At 43.2% G+C, this 23,687-nt stretch overlaps 2 protein-coding genes across 5 annotated transcripts in view; one reads left to right on the top strand and one right to left on the bottom strand.

The window, feature by feature from the left end:
- Positions 1 to 11,019, top strand: part of LOC121866456 (Y+L amino acid transporter 2-like) — a 32,964-nt gene extending 21,945 nt beyond the window's left edge. Inside the window, exons 2-10 of the mRNA XM_042366140.1 lie at positions 3,148 to 3,554; positions 3,728 to 3,949; positions 4,284 to 4,509; positions 5,272 to 5,316; positions 6,074 to 6,197; positions 6,633 to 6,833; positions 7,320 to 7,469; positions 7,710 to 7,887; positions 10,316 to 11,019. Of these exons, the coding sequence (XP_042222074.1) occupies positions 3,155 to 3,554; positions 3,728 to 3,949; positions 4,284 to 4,509; positions 5,272 to 5,316; positions 6,074 to 6,197; positions 6,633 to 6,833; positions 7,320 to 7,469; positions 7,710 to 7,887; positions 10,316 to 10,449 (1,680 nt within the window). The 5' untranslated portion in view covers positions 3,148 to 3,154 and the 3' untranslated portion in view covers positions 10,450 to 11,019. The remainder of the gene's footprint in view (positions 1 to 3,147; positions 3,555 to 3,727; positions 3,950 to 4,283; positions 4,510 to 5,271; positions 5,317 to 6,073; positions 6,198 to 6,632; positions 6,834 to 7,319; positions 7,470 to 7,709; positions 7,888 to 10,315) is intronic.
- Positions 11,020 to 15,864: 4,845 nt separating this feature from the next.
- Positions 15,865 to 23,687, bottom strand: part of LOC121866455 (alkaline phosphatase-like) — a 29,194-nt gene continuing 21,371 nt past the window's right edge. For 3 of the 4 annotated variants that reach the window (XM_042366135.1, XM_042366139.1, XM_042366136.1), the window contains exons 6-14: positions 23,199 to 23,397; positions 21,359 to 21,492; positions 20,746 to 20,847; positions 19,676 to 19,772; positions 19,252 to 19,349; positions 18,836 to 18,959; positions 17,924 to 18,168; positions 17,207 to 17,326; positions 15,865 to 17,016 (exon numbers count right to left, since the gene is read on the bottom strand). In XM_042366135.1, coding sequence (XP_042222069.1) covers positions 17,228 to 17,326; positions 17,924 to 18,168; positions 18,836 to 18,959; positions 19,252 to 19,349; positions 19,676 to 19,772; positions 20,746 to 20,847; positions 21,359 to 21,492; positions 23,199 to 23,397 — 1,098 coding nt within the window. In that variant the 3' untranslated portion in view covers positions 15,865 to 17,016; positions 17,207 to 17,227. The remainder of the gene's footprint in view (positions 17,017 to 17,206; positions 17,327 to 17,923; positions 18,169 to 18,835; positions 18,960 to 19,251; positions 19,350 to 19,675; positions 19,773 to 20,745; positions 20,848 to 21,358; positions 21,493 to 23,198; positions 23,398 to 23,687) is intronic. The other variant, XM_042366138.1, reaches the window with a different exon arrangement.

Genomic DNA, 23,687 nt, shown 5'->3' with positions numbered 1-23,687 from the left:
GATGGGCTGAGGTTAGGATCGTGTTGGTTGACTTCAAGTAATGTTGTGGGATATTTTGATTGCTATTATGTGTCACTTCTTGTCGGGAGTAGTGAGGGGCGAGGTTTGTTTTCTCTTCCTTGGGTTGCTGGGTGTCTGGGTGTTGGTGGTAGCGGGTGACTGGGTGAGGTCGGGTGACTGGGTGAGGTCGGGTGACTGGGTGAGGTCGGGTGTGGATGCGGCAGTGTTGGAGGAGGAAGCTGTGGGTTTGTAAGTGCTCTGATGTACCAAATGCTTGTATAATAGATGGAGTTCATCTTCTGTATTTTGGCCAGATGCTGGAACTTGTCAGGATATGAAGGTGCAAATGCATACCCATTATCAACTAAATCAGCGGAGCGGAAGCGTCGCGTTTAAAATGCCTCATCACCAGATATCACATGACAATGCAGAAGCACTTTTTGGCTAATCACAATAATAAGTCTAGGCGTATCTTGCACCTCAGGGAAGCCTATACTTAGGACATAAGAACATAAGGAGTCTGCAATAGGCTGGTTGGCCTGTGCATGGCAGCTCCTGTCGAGAGCTGCAACCACATTCCATCGTCCATGAATCTATCTAGCCTCCTTTTAAAACTTTCCAGCGTCCCAGCACTTACTACAAAGTTGCTAAGCTTGTTCCACTCGTCCACCACCCTATTTGTGAACCAGTTCCTTCCTATCTCCCTCCTAAACCTAAACTTATCCAACTTAAATCCGTTGCTACTAGTCCTATCCTGCTCGGATATTATAAGAACTTTATCTATATCCCGTTTATTGATTCCTTTCACCCACTTAAATACTTTTATCATATCTCCCCGCACTCTTCGTCTTTCTAGGGAATGCAAGTTAAATTTCATTAACCTATCCTTATATGGAAGGTTTCTAAGTCGCGGAATCATTTTCGTCATTCTTCGCTGCACCGAATCTGATCCATTCCCTCAAAGGCCGTTCAAAATTATCCTAAGAAGTGGAAATGCACTAGATAATCCGTTAACCGAAAGTCCGTGTGGATAGTGTTGTGGGTGGCCTGGGTTGTGTGGATAGTGTTGTGGGTGGCCTGGGTGGTGTGGATAGTCTGGGTGACCTGGGTGGTGTGGATAGTGTGGGTGGCCTGGGTGGTGTGGATAATGTGGGTGGCCTGGGTTGTGTGGATAGTGTTGTGGGTGGCCTTGGTTGTGTGGATGTGTTGTGGGTGGGTTGTGTGGATAGTGTTGTGGGTGGCCTGGGTGGTGTGGGTAGTGTGGGTGACCTGGGTGGTGTGGATAGTGTGGGTGGCCTGGGTTGTGTGGATAGTGTTGTGGTTGTTGGTTGTGTGGATAGTGTTGTGGGTGGCCTGGGTGGTGTGGATGGTGTGGGTGACCTGGGTGGTGTGGATAGTGTGGGTGGCCTGGGTTGTGTGGGATAGTGTTGTGGGTGGCCTTGGTTGTGTGGATAGTGTTGTGGGTGGCCTGGGTGGTGTGGATGGTGTGGGTGGCCTGGGTTGTGTGGATAGTGTTGTGGGTGGCCTGGGTTGTGTGGATGTGTTGTGGGTGGCTTGGGTGGTGTGGATAGTGTGGGTGGTGTGGATAGTGTTGTGGGTGACCTGGGTGGTGTGGATGGTGTGGGTGGCCTTGGTTGTGTGGATAGTGTTGTGGGTGGCCTGGGTTGTGTGGATAGTGTGGGTGAGTGTGGGATGACCTGGGTTGTGTGGATAGTGTTGTGGTGGCCTGGGTTGTGTGATAGTGTTGTGGGTGGCCTGGGTTGTGTGGATGGTGTGGGTGGCCTGGGTTGTGTGGATAGTGTTGTGGGTGGCCTGGGTGGTGTGGATAATGTGGGTTTCCTGGGTTGTGCGGATAGCGTTGTGGGTGGCTTGGATGGTGTGATAGATTTGTGGGTGGCTTGGATGGTGTGGATGTGTTGTGGGTGGCTTGGATGGTGTGGATGGTGTTGTGGGTGGCAGTGTGTGGATAGTGTTGTGGGTGGCTTGGTGTGGATAGTGTTGTGGGTGGCTTGGATGGTGTGGATAATGTTGTGGGTGGCTTGGATGGTGTGGATAGTGTTGTGTTGGATGGTGTGGATAATGTTGTGGGTGGCTTGGATGGTGTGGATGGTGTGGGTGGCCTGGGTTGTGTGGATAGTGTTGTGGTTGGCTTGGATGGTATGGATGGTGTGGGTAGCCTGGGTTGTGTGGAAGTGTGGGTGGCCTGGGTTGTGCGGATGGTGTGGGTGGCCTGGATTGTGTGGATAGGTGGGTGGCCTGGGTTGTGCGGATGTGTGGGTGGCCTGGGTGGTGTGGATGGTGGGTGGCCTTGGTGGTGTGGATAATGTGGGTGTGCCTGGGTTGTGTGGATAGTGTTGTGGTTGGCTTGGATGGTGTGCATGGTGTGGGTGGCCTGGGTTGTGCGGATGGTGTGGGTGGCCTGGGTTGTGTGGATGGTGTGGATCGCCTGGGTGGTGTGTGGCCTGGGTGGTGTGGGTGGCCTGGGTGGTGTGGGTGGCCTGGGTGGTGTGGATGGTGTGCGTGGCTTGGGTGGTGTGGATGGTGTGGGTGGCCTGGGCGGTGTGGATATGTGTGTGGTGTGGATGGTGTGGGTGGCCTGGGTGGTGTGGATAGTGTTGTGGGTGGCTTGGATGGTGGTGGATAGGGTTGTGGGTGGCTTGGATGGTGTGGATAGTGTTGTGGGTGGCTTGGATGGTGTGGATAGTGTTGTGGGTGGCTTGGATGGTGTGGGTGGCCTGGGTGGTGGGGGGGGGCCTGGGTGATGTGGGTAGTGTGAATGGTGGTGTAAGTTGTGTGGGTAGCGATATCCATTTTTAACTAACCTAACCTAACCACACATCATTTATTTCAGTTAACAAGAGTATTACTTCATTACGTTTCACCTCATAAGTGTTCATCAGTGTTCAGAAGAGTAGACACTGAACCTTTACCTCAGCCTTCAGTAGTACCATACACGACAGCTACCCACAGCAGCCATGTTAGAGACTTAGATTTAAACAAACGTCAGGAGTGTCTGTGAACTTACTGCAGACGGACACAGAAACAAAGATTGGTCCTGTCGAGCTGTACGGTAAATGAATAATGTAACTGTGTAATAATTCCACCTCGATTATTCATTTACTATACCTTCATTAATCACCTTAACAGAGGCACCATGGCTGCGGCCACTACCTCCGAGTCAACGATGACAAGTGACGAACTTGGCCACTCGTCCTCCCAGGTGCCACGACTGAGGTCTACAGCAGGAAGCCCATCAGCACCTTCCGGTGACTCTGGCAGTAAAAGACAGTCTGGACAAACTTCAACAGAGACGAATTACCTCTCCGCAGATTCCAGTAACGCTGATCAATGTACAGACACAGGCGTACAGCTGAAGAAGGTCTTGGGGCTCTGGCACGGAGTGGCCTTGATCGTGGGCTTACTTATCGGAGCTGGCATCTTCGTGTCCCCTACGATGGTGGTGCAGTATACTGGCAGCGTGGGTATGTCGCTGACAGTGTGGGTGGCCACGGGCATCATGTCCATGATGGGCGGCTTCTGCTATGCTGAGCTCGGTCAGTATTACGGTACTAATGTTGACCATGCTGATCATTACACCACAGGTCGCCACAATTAGACCAACAATGATGTGACTTATTTATCAATGGTTAAGATTTATTGACGGAATTGTTCCTTCCACTTACTATTTAATCTTGCCGGAACGTTTTAAAACTGCTTGGTCCAACAGGCACAATGATCCCGAAGAACGGTGGTACCTACATATACGTGCTGGAGATATTTGGACCCGTGCCAGCGTTCCTCGTACTGTGGACCACTTACATCGTGATAGAGCCCAGCAGCACCGCCATCGTAGCCCTCACCTTCGCCAATTATGTCTTGCAGCCTTTCTTCCCGGGCTGCTTCTCACCGCCATATTTTACCATCAGACTCATAGCTGCGGCCTTGATTTGTAAGTGTGAGAAATTATATTGTTAAAAGTTTTGGTTGTTCAGCAAATACACATAATATACATATAAAACCTGACCTGCCAGGAGTAGAGTGAATGGGCACAGGCAGTTGAGAGGTAGGTCATAAAGGGACACTTATCACAGGTACTAGACGTGTATACTCTTGAAACTTGTGTCACTGACAACTATACAAACAGTCCTCATTTCTCGCTCCCTGGCAGTTTCTAAGACACAAAACTACATCTTAATAACAATTATTAAAATATTTATGTTTCAGTTCATGTGTGCCCTTCACATTTTAATGGTCGATGATGAATATATCACACCTTTCAACAGGTTTAATGGCGTATATAAACTGCCTCGGGGTAAAGTTAGGAGCCATAATTCAGGGCGTCTTTACCCAGACGAAGGTGTTGGCGCTGATCGTCATCATCGTGGCCGGAGTACACCACCTGGCTATTGGTAATACCGACCACTTCCGCAACCCCATGGAAGGGACCATGTGGGACGTGTCTTCCATCGCCACCGCTTTCTACTCTACCCTCTTCTCTTACAGTGGATGGTCAGTACTGTATGTTGGACTGTAAACCTTGCAAACCAATCCCCGGTGCAGCTCTACAGTTCATCTCTCATCAACGGTACTTTTTATGACAATATATTTTTTTCCCCCATCATGTAGGTTTCATATCAGTACTGGTTACCCCGCCGACAGAATACCAAAAGCACGATAACCACAAATCTGCTTCCACGTGTATACCGTAAAACTTGTGGGGAGTTTTATTTTTTCCGAGAATGATGAGATATAAACCTGAACAAGAAAGAGAGAGAGAAAATAGATGAAAAATTAGACAAGAAAGAGAGAGAAAAAAGTTTATCCCGCTGCTTGTGCTGACTCAAAGGTATTATTGTCACTGTTGTTGTTGTTATAATCATGGTTCCGTGTTAGTACTGACGTCATTGGATCAAAGACAATACAGTATAAAATAGCTAGCAGAGATGTATGCCGGGAATTACACCACTTTTTGATATACCAATAGAAACCGACTCGATGTGATGAAGGTAATCTCACCCCACCTTATCTTCTACGCTGCCACCAGAACACATTCCTCGTGAGGTTCAGTGGAGTACCGGTCGTGCTGCCTATGGAACCCCCTTTTACTTTACACAATCACTACTGACAATAATAATAAGGGGGAAGATCTCTGTATATCAAGTTATAAAAAAAAAAAATATTATTAGAAATGTTTTGAAGAAAAGTTTAACTCGCAGGTTTCACTCGAGCGTTTCCGCGGTACACTGTAATAATGTATTGTTTTCGTTGCAGGTACTCACTCAACTACGTGACGCAGGAGCTGAAGGAACCAAGCAAGTACGTAAGTCAGTGTAGGTATAGGTACGTAAGTCAGTGTAGGTATAGGTACGTAAGTCACTGTAGGTATAGGTACGTAAGTCAGTGTAGGTATAGGTACGTAAGTCAGTGTAGGTATAGGTACGTAAGTGCGTGTAGGTGGAGGTACGTAAGTCAGTGTAGGTGGAGGTACGTAAGTCAGTGTAGGTGGAGGTACGTAAGTCACTGTAGGTATAGGTACGTAAGTCAGTGTAGGTATAGGTACGTAAGTCAGTGTAGGTATAGGTACGTAAGTCAGTGTAGGTTAGGTACGTAAATCAGTGTAGGTGGAGGTACGTAAGTCGGTGTAGGTACGTAAGTCAGTGTAGGTATAGGTACGTAAGTCAGTGTAGGCTAGGTACGTAAATCAGTGTAGGTGGAGGTACGTAAGTCAGTGTAGGTGGAGGTACGTAAGTCAGTGTAGGTATAGGTACGTAAGTCAGTGTAGTTATAGGTACATAAGTCAGTGTAGGTGGAGGTACGTAAGTCAGTGTAGGTGTAGGAAATCACTATTGTAGGACTTGGCGCTACTCCACGAAGATTCTCGGAGATGGTTGACTAACTTGTGTACATTGAAGGGCTACGAATCTAATTCAAGTGATTTTGTTTAGGTAAGCCTTTGAATACTCTCATGTTTTAATACTGTTCTTAGTGGACGAAGATAAGCGTTAACCTCCCAGAACTCAGCATCTAAGATTTTTTTTTTCACAAGATTAAATTCCCAACAAACACTTTCCAGGAACCTGCCACGAGCCATAGCCATCTCCCTTACCCTAGTGACTGTGATATACGTGCTGACCAACGTCGCCTACTACGCTGTATTGACACCTGCTGAGATCCTGTCCTCCAGTGCTGTGGCTGTGGTGGGTAGTTGTGCTGTCCTCTGTGTCTGTGACTGTGGTGGGCAGTTGTGCTGTCCTATGGTGCTGTGGCTGTGGTGGGTAGTTGTACTGTCCTATGGTGCTGTGGCTGTGGTGGGTAATTGTGCTGTCCTATGGTGCTGTGGCTGTGGTGGGTAGTTGTACTGTCCTATGGTGCTGTGGCTGTGGTGGGTAGTTGTACTGTCCTATGGTGCTGTGGCTGTGGTGGGTAATTGTGCTGTCCTATGGCGCTGTGGCTGTGGTGGGTAGTTGTGCTGTCCTATGGTGCTGTGGCTGTGGTGGGTAGCTGTGCTCTCAGGTTCACATCCAATGAACCATTCTCATTTCGTGATTCTTTTTTATTCTCAAACAACATACCACGATCTTTATACTCCACACACATCCTCACATACATTACAATCTGTCTCTATTTTGCAGACGTTCGGCCAGCGGGTGATGGGGGTGATGGGTTGGATAATCGCCTTTTTCGTCGCCTGCTCCACCTGTGGCTACATTAACGGAGCCATCTTCGTCGACTCTCGCATAGTGTACTCTGGGGCTCGAGAGGGTCACTTTCCACACTTCCTGTCCTTTATACAGGTGGACAGATGTACACCCATCCCTGCCATCATATATACAGTCCGTATTACTCCTCAAATTATTTTATGTTTTACCGTCGATTTTTTTTTTTACAGTAAAGTAAATATTTATGGAGTATTAATCACATGTTTTATTTATTTTATTTCCATAATTACAAACACCTCTTCCTCTCCGATGCTGTGTGGCTGAATTTAAGTTTGACAGAGATTCTTACATCCCTCATCTAATATTCTTTACCTGAAGTATCCGAGGCATTCTTTTGGATACTCCCCGTGAAAAGCAAAAACTCTTAAGAAATTCATTTTACTGTACCGTTATGTATTATTCTTGCTTGATCTCTGTCTCCCACTTGGTTTTTTATATGACTTAGGATTTAATTAATAAAAATGTATAAGGGTGATATTCGCTTATTGTCAAATGTTGGTTGCTGTTAATACTAAGAACATGTGTAAATAATCAGATTTAAACATAAGGCACCTGGAGTTACTTATACATAATACGTATGCTGATATGCCACTACCACAGGTGATATTGCCGCTAGTGATGCTTATGGCTCCTGACGTTGGGTGGCTCCTGACCTACTCCGTCTCCGTCGACAGTGTCGTCACCCTCATCCCCGTGGTGGGTCTCTTGTGGCTTCGCTATAAGGAACCCGACAAACCCAGACCCATCAAGGCAAGTTACATGTTTTTTTTTTTTTTTTTTCACTGACTTATTTGCTCGACTTCCTTTCGTTTTAATTTTTTACTTATGTTTAAATATATTCAACGTGATTATAGAACACACACACACACACACACACACACACACACACACACAATCTACTACACACACACAATCCACTACACACACATCATCCACTACACACCTGAATTTTTTGGGGGCATTCACACCTGTCCCTCTGGCGCGCGGCAGGTGTGGTTGGGGTTCCCGATACTGTACACGATACTCGGGATGCTCGTGGCGGTGATCCCTGTGATCATGAGGCCAATGGAGATCGCTTTCGCCCTGGCTGTCGTAAGCATTGGTTTGTTTGTCTACTGCCTCATCCTCAGGAACGCCACCAAACCCAAACTCATCACACAAGCTCTAGGTAATGTCATTTCAGTTTTCTTAATATAATAATCTGCAATATTTAACTTTTCTTAACCTAAATCAAACACCGTTATAATTTTTTTTAGGGTTAGGTTAACATTTTAGAGGTACGAGCATTGAGTGGGAGGGATTGGTGCTGACTCCCCAGACGAAATACATCAACTCGCTCCCTCCCTCCCTCCCATGGGCTTCCTACTCCCATTATATAAACATCTAACCTGTGTCGGGGCTATAAAGATAAAACTATACATATACAGTACAACAACATCCCGACCACCACCCACAGGACCATTCCCCACCCTCACACTAGTCACCAGTTGAAGCAGCTTAGTGTCCAGTACGATCACGTGAGACAGCTAGCCAGTATCCGCGGGTGGACGCAAGAGCTGAGAGACCGGTACCGAGAGCTACAGACGGACATCCAGCACGAGAGCAAACGTCTCCATGAACAAAAGTGGGCCGCCTTGGTGTGGGAGGCAGCCAACAATTACCGCGATTCTGCTGCATTCTGGAAAGGGATCAAGCGACTGATGGGTTCCACCTCTAGCACTGTCCCTTACCTGCTCGACCAAAACAACGTGAAAATATTCGAGGAAAAACCAAGAACAACTACATCGGCGATATTTAAGGAAGATCTTTACCTTTAGTGAACAGGAGAACGAGGGCTTCGACAGGGAGTTTGAGGAGGACATTTCAGGTCAGTTGTAGGACCATCAGCACCTGCTACAGCCGCTCCCACGGACTGACTTCACTAGACTGGTAGACGAAAGCTTCCTGACGGAGCGTATAGTTCCTGCAGATGTGTCAGCCGTCAAAAAAGGGTTTAAAAACAAGTCACCTGGGCAAAGCCATATTAACAAGAAGATCCTGGCCCAACTCCCCGACAACATGATAGAGAGGTTTGCTCATATATTCAATGCCTGCCTCGCCTCCAGATACTTTCCTAGGATGTTCAAAATCGCCGTTATTCGCCTCAAACCAAAAGCAGGGAAGCCTCCAAACAAAGTCGAAAACTTTCGACCAATATCGCTGCTAGAGGTACCCGCCAAAATCCTCGAAAAAAATAGTAAACAAGCGGTTGCGGATGTATCTAGAGTACCAAGAGGTGCAAAATCCCCGTCAGTTCGGCTTCCACCAGTACCGAGGCACATCCACCGCCATAGCCCAGGCCTACGAGCAGATCGCCAACGCCATGACTGGTCTCCTGCAGTACAACGTAGTACTGTGGGACGTCAGCAAGGCGTTTGACAAAGTTTGGCACGCGGGGCTGCAGTATAAGATCATACAACTGGGGCTACCCGAAAACCTGACGCGCCTGCTGTGCAATTTCATTAACGACCGCAGAGCCAAAATCAAACTGCAAGAACATTGTGGGGAGGGATTCTGACTCTCGAGCGGCGTGCCTCAGGGCTCTTGTCTCTCACCAACCCTTTACACGCTGTACACGGCTGACCTGCCACCCCCAATCGTCGGCAGCGAGTACGTCATGTATGCCGACGATGTAACACAGATCGTCACCTGCCCAGGAAGGTCCACAGCAAGGATGGCGCGACTCACTGATCGGGCAATAGAGGATATCTCGGAGTATGAAAAGAAATGGAAAATATAAACAAACAAAACAAAATTCGAGGTCATACCCAAAGCCAAATTCAAGCTGGCGCCATTGATGATCGACGACGAAGACCTGTACAAGGCGCTGGTGAGGCCCGTGTTGGAGTACCCACAACGTCCCACTCATCACACTCGGGATGACCAGACTACAACAACTACAGAGCTTCCAAAACAAGTGTTTGAGGTCAGCCAGTGGCCAAGCGCCACCCTACCAGGAGACAATAAAACAGAGGCCCTCAACGTCAGGTTCCATCGCTTAGGGAAGAAGGTTTGGGACAAGCTCCTGGACGACCCTCACAGCCCAGACCACCTTTGCGGGGAAGACATCAACAGAGGGCGACCCCAAGCCTGGTGGCCACGGAATCTGCCCGCACTACAACAACCCAACCCGCGACCCATCTACGTCCGCCACAGTGATCCACCTTAGATTAAAACTCAGATGATATAAGATCACATTTAACCAGTCACAATCTAGTGAGTCCATAACGTAATACAGTATAAGATTTTGATAAACATGTAATTGTAAAATCAAACAAGTCATTGCCAACCAAAGTAACCATTGTGCAACCTCATACTAGGTTAACTTAGTCAGCCAGCAAACTCTGTAATATGTAAAACAAGGGGTGTCGTTCCCCTCTGTTTAACTCATTAAACTTCTTTCCCAACCTTCCCCCCACGACTACATGTTGTGACTTCTCCATCCCTCATTATCTGGCTGTGCCTTAAGCCCCAGCACGCCTTCCATCCTTCCCCCACCTTAACATAAAACACAAACACTGTTAGATCACGTTTCATATTTTCCTCTTGTTTTTCAGATAAAGTGAGCTATGTTTGTCAGATGGTGTTTTTGTGTACTCAAGAGACCTGTAAGGACGTCAATCATACATCAACTGTGGAGGTTATACAGGTGCCAGAGACCATCAACACCACGACAACCAGAGACCATTGATGAAGAGAGGAACCATTAGAAACCAAGTTATAGTGAGTCGGAAACCAACTATGGCAAGTCGCATACCAGTTATAGTGAGAGTAACACTAAAAAAAAAACTATAGTATCAGTCAGAAACCAGTTATATTGACGGTAACATTAATAAAACAACTAGGAAAAGACTACAATTGACCGACATTTCTGTTTGAGCTGTTCAATTTTAATTACTATTACTTTAAACAAATATTATCTTACTTTTTTTTTGTCTAGTTTTCATTATCTTGTTCAAACGTTTTATTTTATTTTTTCTGTCTTGGGCAACGTTTTGTAGTTTACAGTTCCTCCAGATCTCACCAATGTTGTATAGGTCACAGGGAGGCGAGGGTTATGTAGTGGAGGCGAGGGTACTGTAGTGGAGGCGAGGGTACTGTAGTGGAGGCGAGGGTTATGTAGTGGAGGCGAGGGTTATGTAGTGGAGGCGAGGGTTATGTAGTGGAGGCGAGGGTACTGTAGTGGAGGCGAGGGTACTGTAGTGGAGGCGAGGGTTATGTAGTGGAGGCGAGGGTACTGTAGTGGTTAATTCCTCGTGTGGAAAAATATAAACAAGGAACATGTCTAGAGATAAAGACAAATAAATTATAGTGCCGAGTTTGTCTTGTGTTTATATCTGAAATCTGAAGGCTTACTAGGATTAAAAAATTTTGTTTTTATATTTTCTCAAGTCATTTTTTTTAGCGTCGTGTCTATATTTTCGTTTATTTTGTAGTTGGTACTTTTATTTGAGTCTGTCAATTTAACCTACACTAATATTGTCCTGTGATATTTACTAGTTGGTTAAGTTATGTATACGTGCCAGTGATAATGTTAGCCCAGTGAGTTAGCTAATCTTAAGGCATATATTACGAATTATGTATACTTGTTAATGTATAATATCCCTTGGACTACCACTACAAATTAGTTAGGTATTCGCTTTGTATCAGTCACTTAAAAAAATATATATATATATATCTTTATTTGAGAGAGGAGGGAAGACCGATAAATGCCTGAATGAACACTTAAGACTCCTGTTGTCTCTGTAGGGTTATCAAAATCCTTCGTCCGTTGTGTCATTTTTTCAACACAATTTGGTAAAGATAGTTTTTTTTTAGCTACTTACACCGTATGACATAATTTATTGTTTTGCGGTTAGATATATTATGATTTACGAACGCAATAACTGCGCTGACCTGGTTATAAGAACATAAGAACATAAGAAAGTGGGATACTGCAGGAGGCCGACTGGCCCATGCAGGGCAGATCCCTTTCACACCCATCCCAGCACTTCCATGTGCCTATCCAACTTCGTCTTGAAGCTCCCTAGCGTCCCCGATCCTACTATAGCACTCGGTAGCCTATTCCACATATCCACAACTCTATTACCAAACCAGTGCTTGCCTATATCCTTTCTGAATCGGAATTTATCTAATTTAAAGCCATTTGTTCTAGTTATTTCGTTATTACTGAGCTTCAGAACATCTTCCATTTTACCCTTGTTAATCCCACTTACCCACTTGTACACCTCTATCATATCTCCCCTAACTCTACGCCTCTCTAATGAATGTAAGCCTAAGCTTTTCAGTCTTTCTTCATATGGAAGGTTTCTAATATTATGGATCATTTTGTCATTCTTCTTTGTACTCTCTCCAAAGAATCTATGTCCATTCTATAATAAGGACACCAGAACTGAACCGCATAATCCATGTGTGGCCTCACTAATGCTAGGTAAAGTTTCAAGATAACGTCAGCAGTTCTGTTACTCACAGACCTAGATATGAACCCAAGAATCCTGTTTGCCTTGTTGCGAACGCTAATACATTGTTTTCTAGGTTTCAAGTCGTTGCTAACAAATACACCTAGATCTTTTTCACAAACTGAGTTTTCTATTTCCGTGTTACCTAGTTTATACTTAACGTTTGTATTCGTCTTCCCTATCTGTAGTACCTTGCATTTATCAGTATTAAAATTCATTTGCCAGTTTACTGACCACTCATGTAAGGTATCTAGATCTCTTTGAAGGTGTTCAAAGTCACTGTCTGAATTTATCACTCTCCCCATTTTGGTATCATCTGCAAATTTACTAATCCTACTAGTTATGCCTAAATCAAGATCATTAATGAATATAACAAACAGCAGAGGGCCTAATACAGATCCCTGGGGAACTCCGCTTTTGACCGCACCCCAGTCTGACTTTAATCCATTTATGCTGACTTTGTTTCCTACCAGTTAACCATGACCTAATCCATTTTAATACTGATCCACCTATTCCATGTGCTTCTACCTTCCTTATCAATCTCTCATGAGGGACTCTATCGAATGCTTTACTGAAATCTAAATAAATTATATCATATGACTTATCATTATCTACCGCTTCAATACTTCTGAGAAAAAGCTAAGCAAATTTGTGAGACAAGAACGTCCCTGGGTGAACCCGTGCTGGAGAAGAATGAATTGTTGAATGTTTCAAGGTGGCTTCTGATTTTTGTAGCAATAATTGACTCTAGCAACTTGCCTATGATTGACGTGAGACTAATGGGACGGTAATTTGATGCTATTGATTTATCACCCTTTTGAAAATCGGAACTACATTTGCAAGTTTCAAGCTTCTGGCACTAGGCCCGATTCTAATGACTTATTAAATAAAACTGCTAATGGATTACTCAACTCATCTCTACATTCTTTTAATATTCTAGCATATACCCGTCTGGACCAGGCGATTTATGAGGCTTCAGTTTGTTAATTACTTTAACATCGTTACTAGTAATATTGATATTCATCAACATATTTTCTATACTGTCGTTATATACCTTATGAACTTCTGGAAACTGTGCTAGGTTTTCATTTGTGAATACGGAGCGAAAATGACTATTTAACGTACTACACATTTCTAACTCATCATCAGTCATTTCTCCTGTCGTAGTTTTAAGGGGACCTATTGTATCTCTAACCTTTGATTTATACAGTTGATAAAAAGCTTTGGGGTTATTTTTCGATTCGTTTGCTACCTTGATTTCATAATTTCTCTTTGCTTTCCTAATTTCTGTTTTTACCTGTCTTGTTAGGTTCTGATAGTAACCAAGTAAGTGATTTTCGCCTTTCTTAACTTTTCTATATACTCCTTTCTTTTTCCCTAGAAGATCTAAGAGTCTATTATTCATCCATTTTGGTTATCTTGTCTTTTTCAACGTTCATAAGAGCTGTTGGTGATGCTGGGTGGCGTCTGGTATTGTTACACTAAATGTTAATAAAGAGGATCCCGTTCTATAATGGTTGTATTTGTTTTACCTTATCTTACTGTTCCCGTCCTTCTGAACCAACACTTGTCAACACGAGCTTTTAACTCATAATAAAGGTAAGTATTCCTACATTGCCCATTATAGGAATTAAGATCTATTCTGACCATCACAGACATTTGACAGTTGTTGTTGTTGTTGTTTAAAAACGCCATTTTGGTCTTTTTTTTTACGCTTTGCTGTCAAATAAACGAGTCGCGTTACACCCCTTAGTGTTGTGTTCAGAAACCTATGACGAAGAATTTGGGTAAAGTGGGTGAAGGTTTGAGTCTGAACGGGAAACTGTACCTCCTGTATTCATCAGTGAACACTCACCTGTCGTGTTACAAATTAACCAGGTGAATGACAGTGCCATAAAGGTGTTGAATTTCCGGCAGGTGCTATGACAGGGTGGCGGAGATAATAATTACTACAGTGTCTCAAACCTCAAGTCAACAAGGTTATAAGTCCCCTTCTTACCCTCTATCTTATCTTTTCTCTCTACTTTTTCATTTCGGAAAAGGTAAAAAAAAAATGTATAAGCCAGCAGCCAAAGTGTTTATTCTATCACTTTTTTTATAATTAATTCTGATATTTAATACTGAATTGTCACCCAAACGGAAGGGGGGGGGGAGGGTGTTGAACTTCCGGCATGTGGTAGTGGGATGTCTAACACCTGCGTCCTGGAAACGAGCCTCGTGTTGCATGTGAGACGGGTGTTAGTGTTACCCAACCAAACATCGCGGGTTTTCTCCGGGCTATAGGATTTTCTTCGGTACTAAACAATCGACAAATAAGGGTGGAAACAAAACCCAAATGCACTTAAGAACCTCACCGGATAGTTAGCTGAGAAATGGTGAAAAAAATAATGATACCCTGTTACAATAATCGAGTTTGTGAGGCATGTTTCACACACATCCTTACCCTCTCCGCCGTGAGCTCTACAGTACATATCCTTATCCACCCCTTTACTGAGAGTAGGGTTTGTTTGTTTCCCTCAGGGGTCGTGCGTCTGTTGCGATCTGGTGTACTGTACAGTCGGGGATCAAAAGTTCGCTTCCTCCCAAAATGAAGCAGCATCAACCCCAAACGAGATACAACAGTCAGGGTAAGTCAATTCGGAGACTCATCCCCGTGACTCAGTTTCACCTAGAGGATTGAACTGTTGTCCCCGAGTGTACATGTACCTGTTACTCTGTTTCTCCCTGTACGGTAGTTCGCCTCTTAGAAATGAGAAAAGTTGTGAATTATTACGTTGTTACAACTTGAAGCTTACTACATGTATTAATTATCAATCAAGTGCTTTGAAGTAGAGGGAAATTGAGGGGTAAAAACGTGAAGAAAAAAGAGTTATCGGAAGCCTCCCAACCCGAGAAACCAGAAAGACCGGACCGGACCTAACCACCTTGCCAGGGGAACCCCCACTAATAACCCTGGTGTGTAAATAAAACAAACTAACCTTGGGCAGTGTCTGTCTCTTACTGCAATACCAAGTATGCCGATCTTCAAGATACTGACAGTTGGGAGTCACACCTGAAGAAGGGAGAACACCAGGAGCCCTTAAGATGTAAAGAGCTGCGGCTTCTTCCTCAAAAACTCGCTGAATATTCAATCCACCACGGAGCAACCTTCACAGACAGACACCATCTTGCAAATGGGCCATTTCAATTTCCTGAGCAAAGATACTCTACTCAAGATGGGAAAACTCCAGCAAAAATATATGAAATGTGTACGGCACAGTTGCCAGATACCTCAATAATAGCGTCATCTATTGGCTGCGTCCAGAAGCTATTCGTGACGTGTTAGACGTTGATGTGAGTGTTAGTGTTACAGCAACCTTCACAAGTTCTGTGGTGTGACTGCTTGTGAGTTTAGAACGGTACTTGTTCTTCACAAAGGTAAACACACAACGTCTGCTCACAACAATATATCTATTTCCCTGCTTATTATTTTCACCCAAAATATAAGGAATAATAACAGCCTTACCGGACACATACCCCGAAATTTAGATGTCATTCAACCGGCCGCATAAGTACCGTTTTCCGGGTGTATGTGGCCGGATAAATGGGGGGTTGTGGAAAAGGCAAACCTGCACGCAAGACCAACAGGACCAAATGAAAATATAAACTAGTAAGGTAAATTTATTCTATCAAATATAATAATTTCTCAATAAAAATATCTACAAACTCCATGACACTGTGATACCATACAATAATATCCGTTGCATCTCGAGACACTGAACTACCAACAGTGTTTATAATACAAGTAAAATCAAAAGCCACATTACATTTAAAACACAAATCTCAAATATGCACAAGATATCCAGAGGGTAATCAATACTTCAGCAGGTAAATAAATAAATAGAACTATTTTTAAGCAGACAAAGATTATGGCTGATAACTCGAACTTGTTATTATTGTGAACATATGAGGTAAAACTTGAGGTGTAATGTTCTATGTATTCCATTTAAGAGTAAAAACTCGTATACAGGTGTACAAACATTCCTAACTCTTCCTGACAACGACGATCTTGTAATGGCTAAAAGACAATTAGCACATTTATACCTGGGCGTTGTGGTGGAAAGCGTTTAAAATATCCTTCCACATGTGTACATTACAGTTAAATACAAAGACGTCCTGTAAGTGGCATCTTTACATTATATAAAATTCCTCCCGACTGAAAAATCTGACGGAGGACCTCCTTGGTGTAACGTAGAGCCTTCCTTGACATTAAGAAAATTCATAGACATCACAAACGATCCGCAGACACTTAAAAACACATTCTTGTACTCTTAATTTACAGAACAGTAATATAGCCAAAACTAAATGTATGGGACTACAAAACTTTATCAGACGCTAACTAACTAGCTAGCTAACTATTTACAGACACTATCTACAATCAAGAAAACTACTGTATTGACCTATCATACGTAGTCTTAACGCGAAGAAAAATCCTAATACAATCTAGTGAAAATTTGGTAAACTTGGTGCTAAGACGACAAACTGTTTCAAGATCAAGTAACATAACTGGAGACCCTGCAGACACTTGACCAAGTTATTCCAAAAGGATATCCACCGAAGATGCTCAGAAGACGACGTCCAGATGCCAAGACGCCATTAAGATGTCTTGGAAAGTCATCTAGATCTTCAGTCCTAGATATTGTGAGGTCACATTCAGAGAGACTGACAGGGAGACCAAGTATTAGGTCCTGCGGTCAGCTGTTTATCCCTGAATATTTGTGTCCAACCGAGTCCCAATACAGCCTGAAGACGACCTAGAACTGTGAATAATTCTCGCTCCACTATCTGCATTTTGATACCAATATGTTCGTGGTTGTGTGTACAATGGACTTTAATTTCAATAGTTTTGCTTATATTCAAATTGTTTTTATTGCTATAAAAACATAACACACTGTAACGTTTGTCATGAAGAATCAATTAAATGAGTTAAGGGAGATGACACTGACTCACCTCATGTACAGGAGTGTTGTTTTACATGCTGTGAGGAAGTGCACTACGACCAAGCAACTCCTGGACGTCCGCCGTGTTGGAGAAGCTCTTCACTGTCTCTGTACCAAGAGCGGTCACGATCTGGAATAAATATTTGGTAACTGAAGACTTGTTTGTTATTGACAAACTTGTGTAAAAAAAACACAGAAAATAAAGAAGATTCATAACAAGGCTAAATCGTCTTGTACCGAGTGTAGCTTCCCCCAGAACTAAGTATGTTATGCATTTTCATTTGGGGGTGTAAAGAAGAGATTAATGAACTATACTAAACTAACTTCATACTAAAAATTACTTAAGGACAAATTATTAACAATGGGTGATGAGGCAAATCATTTACTTATTATACAATTAAGAAAGAACCAAATACTCTTAAGAATTTACCGAAGTTTGGTGCGAGTGATTATTTTAAATTATTATGACAACATCCGTGACTCCCAATAGAAACTTTCGCGACAACCAACTTTACCTTTACCCTGGATAAACTAAATAGTGGAGCCGTAACACAATAATGATGCACTGAAGCCCCTTGTTAAAAGTGCTTTCTAACCTAGCAAAATACTCATTATGAAGTATATAGTACATAATACCCCAAACTTTATAGTACGCAAACCACCATAACCTTAATTCTGGATAAACCTGTGGCTGTAATTGGGAATATTTATTCTGTTGGTTACTCACCTTCTGTTGGTTGTCGTCAAGCAGCTGTTGTAGGACTGGTGACAAAGTGGGGAACTTGGGCTCGCCTGAACCACGACCACTTCCCGGCTCCCTCACTGATGGTTTGGCTAAAGGCCCCCGAGTGAAGGTCGCATGGCTGGGTCTCTGACAATTTTTGGCGCTGGGACCAATGCACGCCGAGTAGGCCATAGCGTGAGCCACGTAATTCTGTTCGTGGGTGCGGTGGAACAAGTGAGCCATCGGTCCTGCGAGGTGAAAAATGAAGATATTAATCTCGTGTCATGTTAAACCTTATATAATCGTGTCGTTCGATCACCATCATTGATTTTTTTTCAAATTCAATATGAACTTTTTATTTCAGGGTCTTTAACTCTTTAGAGAGCAGTCCCTATCTTAGGTTATTTCATTCTAGCTAACACCAGACTGTTTTCTTCAGCTAAAAGCAACTTCTGCCCTCAGGGGTTCTCAAACGGTTTCTCACCAGGTACCCCCGAGTTATCAGACCATCGACCTGCACCACCATTTCTGAAACACTGAATATAGAATGGTACTAAATTTACACTTAATTCAATATAGAATAGTCGTGTTAAAACATGTTTGGTGCTTTGAGAGAAACTACTTTCCATATTGTAAATAAAACATTAAATTTATATCACCATGAATTAAATCTGGTGAAATTAATATATTCTATGCCGATTTTCGCCAGCCCTCATGTACCCCCTGGAAACCCTCCTGCGTGCCCCTGGGGGTTCGCGAACCCAGTTTGCGAACCTCTGACCGAGTCTAAAGGGTTAAGAGGTATTGCGATCTAAGACAGACCAGAGAAATTGATTAAAAACTCAAGTGAAGGACCTTAGAGGCAGCAGTTGTAGTGTGGGTGAAGTAGATTTAGCATCACCGCCGTCAACTTACCTACGGCCCAGATAGCGACGTCCTCCCCGCCGTGGGTCTCCGAGATAGGAGGAGTAGGAACGGCGGCCTGGGAGCGGTAGTCTATATGCTTCGTGTTGACGGTGCTGGGGTCGTGACGAACCACCTGCCCGACAGAACAAACTATTATAGTTAATCTACTCTGCACTACACTAGCTGTTGTCTAGAAACTCGGACGTAACTGACAATGTTAAATAAGATTGTGGGTTTGGTACCAGATGTCCTTTATTCTAAACCTGTAATTTCTACAAGTTGTACTCTAAACCTTAAACATAAATATTAAGTGTTTAACATCGAAATGATTCATAACATTAACCTAAAACCAAGACTGATCGAAACATTAGACATTTAATGATTAGTTTCACTTTCTCTGTTTTGTTTCTTTTCAGATGTATTACCTTATCCTCAACGACGGAATAGTTGTAGCCGGGGCCGTTGGTGAACATGAGGGTAGTGTAGGGAAGGTTGTCAATTTCAGATAGGTCACTCACCAAACCTGTGAAAAAAGTCACCACTCATCATAGAGTAACGTTAAGTGTGTTCCAGGTGTACACTGTCGCACTTAAAGTTTAATATAATTACACTAATCAACAATTACGAGATATATAAATACTATAAATTGTAAAATATTATAGTGGTGAGAATTAAGTTTGTAAACGCAGCAAAATACCAAAAGATTTCGTATTTGCTGATGGAAAGTAAAACCAAAACAAAAAAGCTCATTTGATTCATCAGAGTTGTAGAATTATGTCTGACAGTTGTAGTGTTAAAGTGTTGCCAGGACTCCTACACGACAACAGAGATAATGGATGTAAACCTCACCGAGAATGTCGTTGCCTCGGTCCGGGTAACCGTTCATGGTCATGACGTGAGAGTGATCCGCCGTCACCACCACAAGCGTCTCCTCCATGTCTACCTCCTGCAACACCAACCCACTATACAGTACGTTACTAACTCACTCAAGAGGAGGAACTTTATATAAACATCAAGCCATTATAAAAAGACACATTCTATAAAACACTCACTAATTTTAAAACCGTTATAAACATTATGAGACTTCACTGTTTGGTACATTTCACTACCGAAAGATGAGACAAGTTTGACCAGAAATATTTACAAATTACACAAACAAGAGACGGAATACAAACTACCCTTTATGGTCCACAAATAATATGACCATAACATTATACCAGGGAAGTTATCATGGGTCATAAAATTCTCAAAAGATATTCTCAAGTTCAATTGAAATGCGATACAAAGTTTGATGTTATATAAATATAGCTTTTAAGTTTTGTTTTGATTCTTGAAGATGGGTTATTATATTCCCAGTTAAGAACACAAAGAAGAACAGTTTATTCCCAGTTAAGAACACAAAGAAGAACAGTTTATTCCCAGTTAAGAACACAAAGAAGAACAGTATATTCCCAGTTAAGAACACAAAGAACCCTCCTCCTAGTCACAGGCCTGGCATTTGACATTATTAGGGACCTGCCACTCTTTGCCATAAACAGATAAATTGTACCGGGAACTTTCCCCCCACACACTCATCATTCTCCCACTTTATGTAACTTGACAAAACCTATGACCCTTCAGGCTTTTACGCCCTTAATGTACGAGTCATAAAGGCAAGTATGAACTTTTCATACTTCCCTGTTGGGCGCTGTAAACGCTTCTGCGCTTCACCTTGCACAGGATGTAAGGGGGTGCCCAATAAACTAGCCCCCTCGGGGGCAAATCTGAATCTGAATCTAAACACAAAGAAGAACAGTTTATTCCCAGTTAAGAACACAAAGAAGAACAGTTTATTCCCAGTTAAGAACACAAAGAAGAACAGTTTATTCCCAGTTAAGAACACAAAGAAGAACTTTTTTGTATGGGGGGTGACGTCATACCTTAAGCACCGCCGCCACTGCACTGTCCAAAGCAATCGCCTCCTCCAGGGCGCGGTGAGGCAGGTTATCGTGTAGGGCGTGATCAATGCGTCCTCCCTCAACCTGTCCACATAAATAAAAATTAAATATTAAGAGTATAGAAATGGTATCTAAAATTTATTTCCCAGTGCCTCAATTTTTCATACATGATTATTTTTATGGACACTTAAATTATAAATGAACTGAACAAAATACATATTGGTATATAAAAAGGTGTGTGTGTGTGTGTGTGTGCGTTATGAGTTGCCCCTCTAACTCTAGGGGGTAAATACCCGATCTGGTCAACATGACTGACCTAAACCAGGGTAACGTTGGTATACCCCCAGCTAGTGTTGAATACTTATCGCTTATAAGAGTGTAACAAAGATATACTGTTGATGTCTAGTGTTGAATTTAGTGTAGAATATGTGCCTTTAGACCTTACTTGTTTTAGTGCAGTAATACTTTATACCATACTGTAATTGTAAAAGGTTGAAACTATTATACAGTATTCAGTTACATTTTTACTAGACACTTTGTTGAACCTCAAGAAATAACATAATAATGACAAACTTTGAGCTGTAATAATACTGACCAGGAGGAAGAACCCATTCTCGCTCTTCTTCAACAATTTGAGAGCCTTGAGGGCCATGTCCTTGAGTGAGGGAGACCCATTAGGCCCCACCAGGCGGTCCACCTCGAAGGGATTATGCGAGTCAGCAAACAGTCCTGGAGGATGACCGAAAGTTGAATTACACCAAGTTATGTTAGTTTATTCCCAGTATTTATTACCATGAACTACCAGCCACGGTCATAACGGGGTTAATGTTAAACTTTCACAAATATGTTGACGTTATTATGTGTATTACACTTCAACGATGGTCTTACAACAGTTTTCTCTCACAGGTTTTAATTTAGAACAGTCAACCTATACGAGTAAGAGACGGACGCTCTACCACTCAGCTGCCGGGAGTTTAAAACAACTGACCTATTCGATGATAAACAAGAACCCTTCGACCTCCTTCAGGCCTTGTGGGTTTCCATTGCCGTCAACCCTGGTACCCAGCAACAACTTTTTACTAGGTCTAGTAACCACATGATAAATCTACTCGATGTCCCCCAATGTACTGCATAGTGGTAGCACATTCGACTCAATTTCCGAGTTAACAGTTCAAGCCTGTGATAACCATATTAGTTCAGATTATTACACTCGCATATCCATAAACTAACCATAGACCAAGGATTACAGCAGCGGCAGGTTATACTATAGTGTACACTGAAATACCGAAGAGAAACATTTAAGCTACTATACCATTAATGGCTAAAATTTACCGTAACCTTAACTCCCGCTGCTGACCCTTGAACTCACTACATTTTATAGTACTAGACACGTTTTACCAAGTGACCCGCAAACACCGGGAACATGAAGTAACTATCACACACAACCAAGAGAAACTATGGACTCTGATTCTAAGGACATCTGGTCCCTCATGGTACAGCCGGCGGAGGACTGATTGTTTATATCTCACAAACTATCCTAGTTTCTGTGTGTTTAAAAAGTTTGTATTTACGCCATTATTATTCGACCAAAGACTTAATTACTTCATCATTCAGGATCCAAATCATAACGTAGTACACACAGTATTAAAATCATTGCCTAGAGACTGTCAGTTGATTGAAAATGTCCAAAGGAGGGCCACCAGACTGGTGCCTGCACTACGGCACGGCACCTCAGCTACCCTGAGAGATTAGAACGCCTGCAACTTCCTAGCTTACGCTACAGACGGGCAAGAGGTGACCTAATTAAAGTTTATAAATATCCGAGGTCCCTACTCGGTCAAGTGTCCATATCTGGAGCTGCCGGACGCCCGCCCTACAAGGGGTCACAGCTCAAAGTTGGTGCCACAAGTCCAGAGAACTGAGGGCAAACTTTTTCAGAGTGAGAATTGTGAACTCTTGGAACAATCTGCCAGTGTGTGTTGTGACAGCACCGAGTGTGAGCGGTTTTAAGACCTGACTTGACCAACACTGGAGCAGGTTCAGATACATTCAGAGCCGGTGCATGCCCAGTACTTGTCAACAATGCGAAACAGAGACGTGACCGACCGTCCAAGTGGCTAACGAGCCGATCAGTGGCCAAGAGGATTAGAATAAAAGTAATAATCAAACAATAACGTGAGAACACAAAAGTCGGTCCCACGCTCCTTGTAACCCGAGTCGGACATCTCGCTGTGACCTCTAACTTTCACCCCGAAACACCTTTAGTATTCTATATGAACTGTGTAGGGACGAGGATCATCACTGAATTTCCGCAAAAATATCTACATCCATTCATAAGTTATGATCCACAAAAGGAAAGGTTCAGGAAAGGCCAACTATCAGCTCAGTGCACCACCAAAACACAAGACGTCTGAATAATAAACAGCACTACACACCCAAGAGATAGTCCGTCTCATCAGGATCAATGTCGCTCAGTTCCCCGTAGTTGGTGACGTAGCTAGCAGACGCTCCCCTTAACTTCTTGTCATCAAGCCATTCCTGGGTCAGGTTACGGCCGTCTTTGCGAATGCAGGTGGTGTTAAGTTCATTGCCAAGACCTGCCCCGAACGCCTGCCGGCCGCCACCCAGGATCACCTGCACACAAGATAATTTTGTTATTGAATTACCGAGACTGCAGCCAGAACCACGCACTGTGCCTTTATTTGAGTTCTCTTATTCTACTTTGTTTAACATATTACTTGTACAACTAAAATCTAACTTCACACATTTGAATTAAATACCAAATTCTCCGTGGACATCCATCAGTATAGTGACACCATGCCAAGAAGAAGTTAACTCACTCTCTCTCTCTCACTCTCTCTCTCTCTCTCTCTCTCTCTCTCTCTCTCTCTCTCTCTCTCGAACCAAGAGAATCATGTGAGACT

This window comes from Homarus americanus, unplaced genomic scaffold (assembly GCF_018991925.1).
Source record: "Homarus americanus isolate GMGI-L3 unplaced genomic scaffold, GMGI_Hamer_2.0 scaffold16430, whole genome shotgun sequence".
Classification (NCBI taxonomy): Eukaryota; Metazoa; Arthropoda; class Malacostraca; order Decapoda; family Nephropidae; genus Homarus; species Homarus americanus.
The sequence above is the reverse complement of the archived record's forward strand: the minus strand, read 5'-3'. Positions and strand labels throughout refer to the sequence as shown.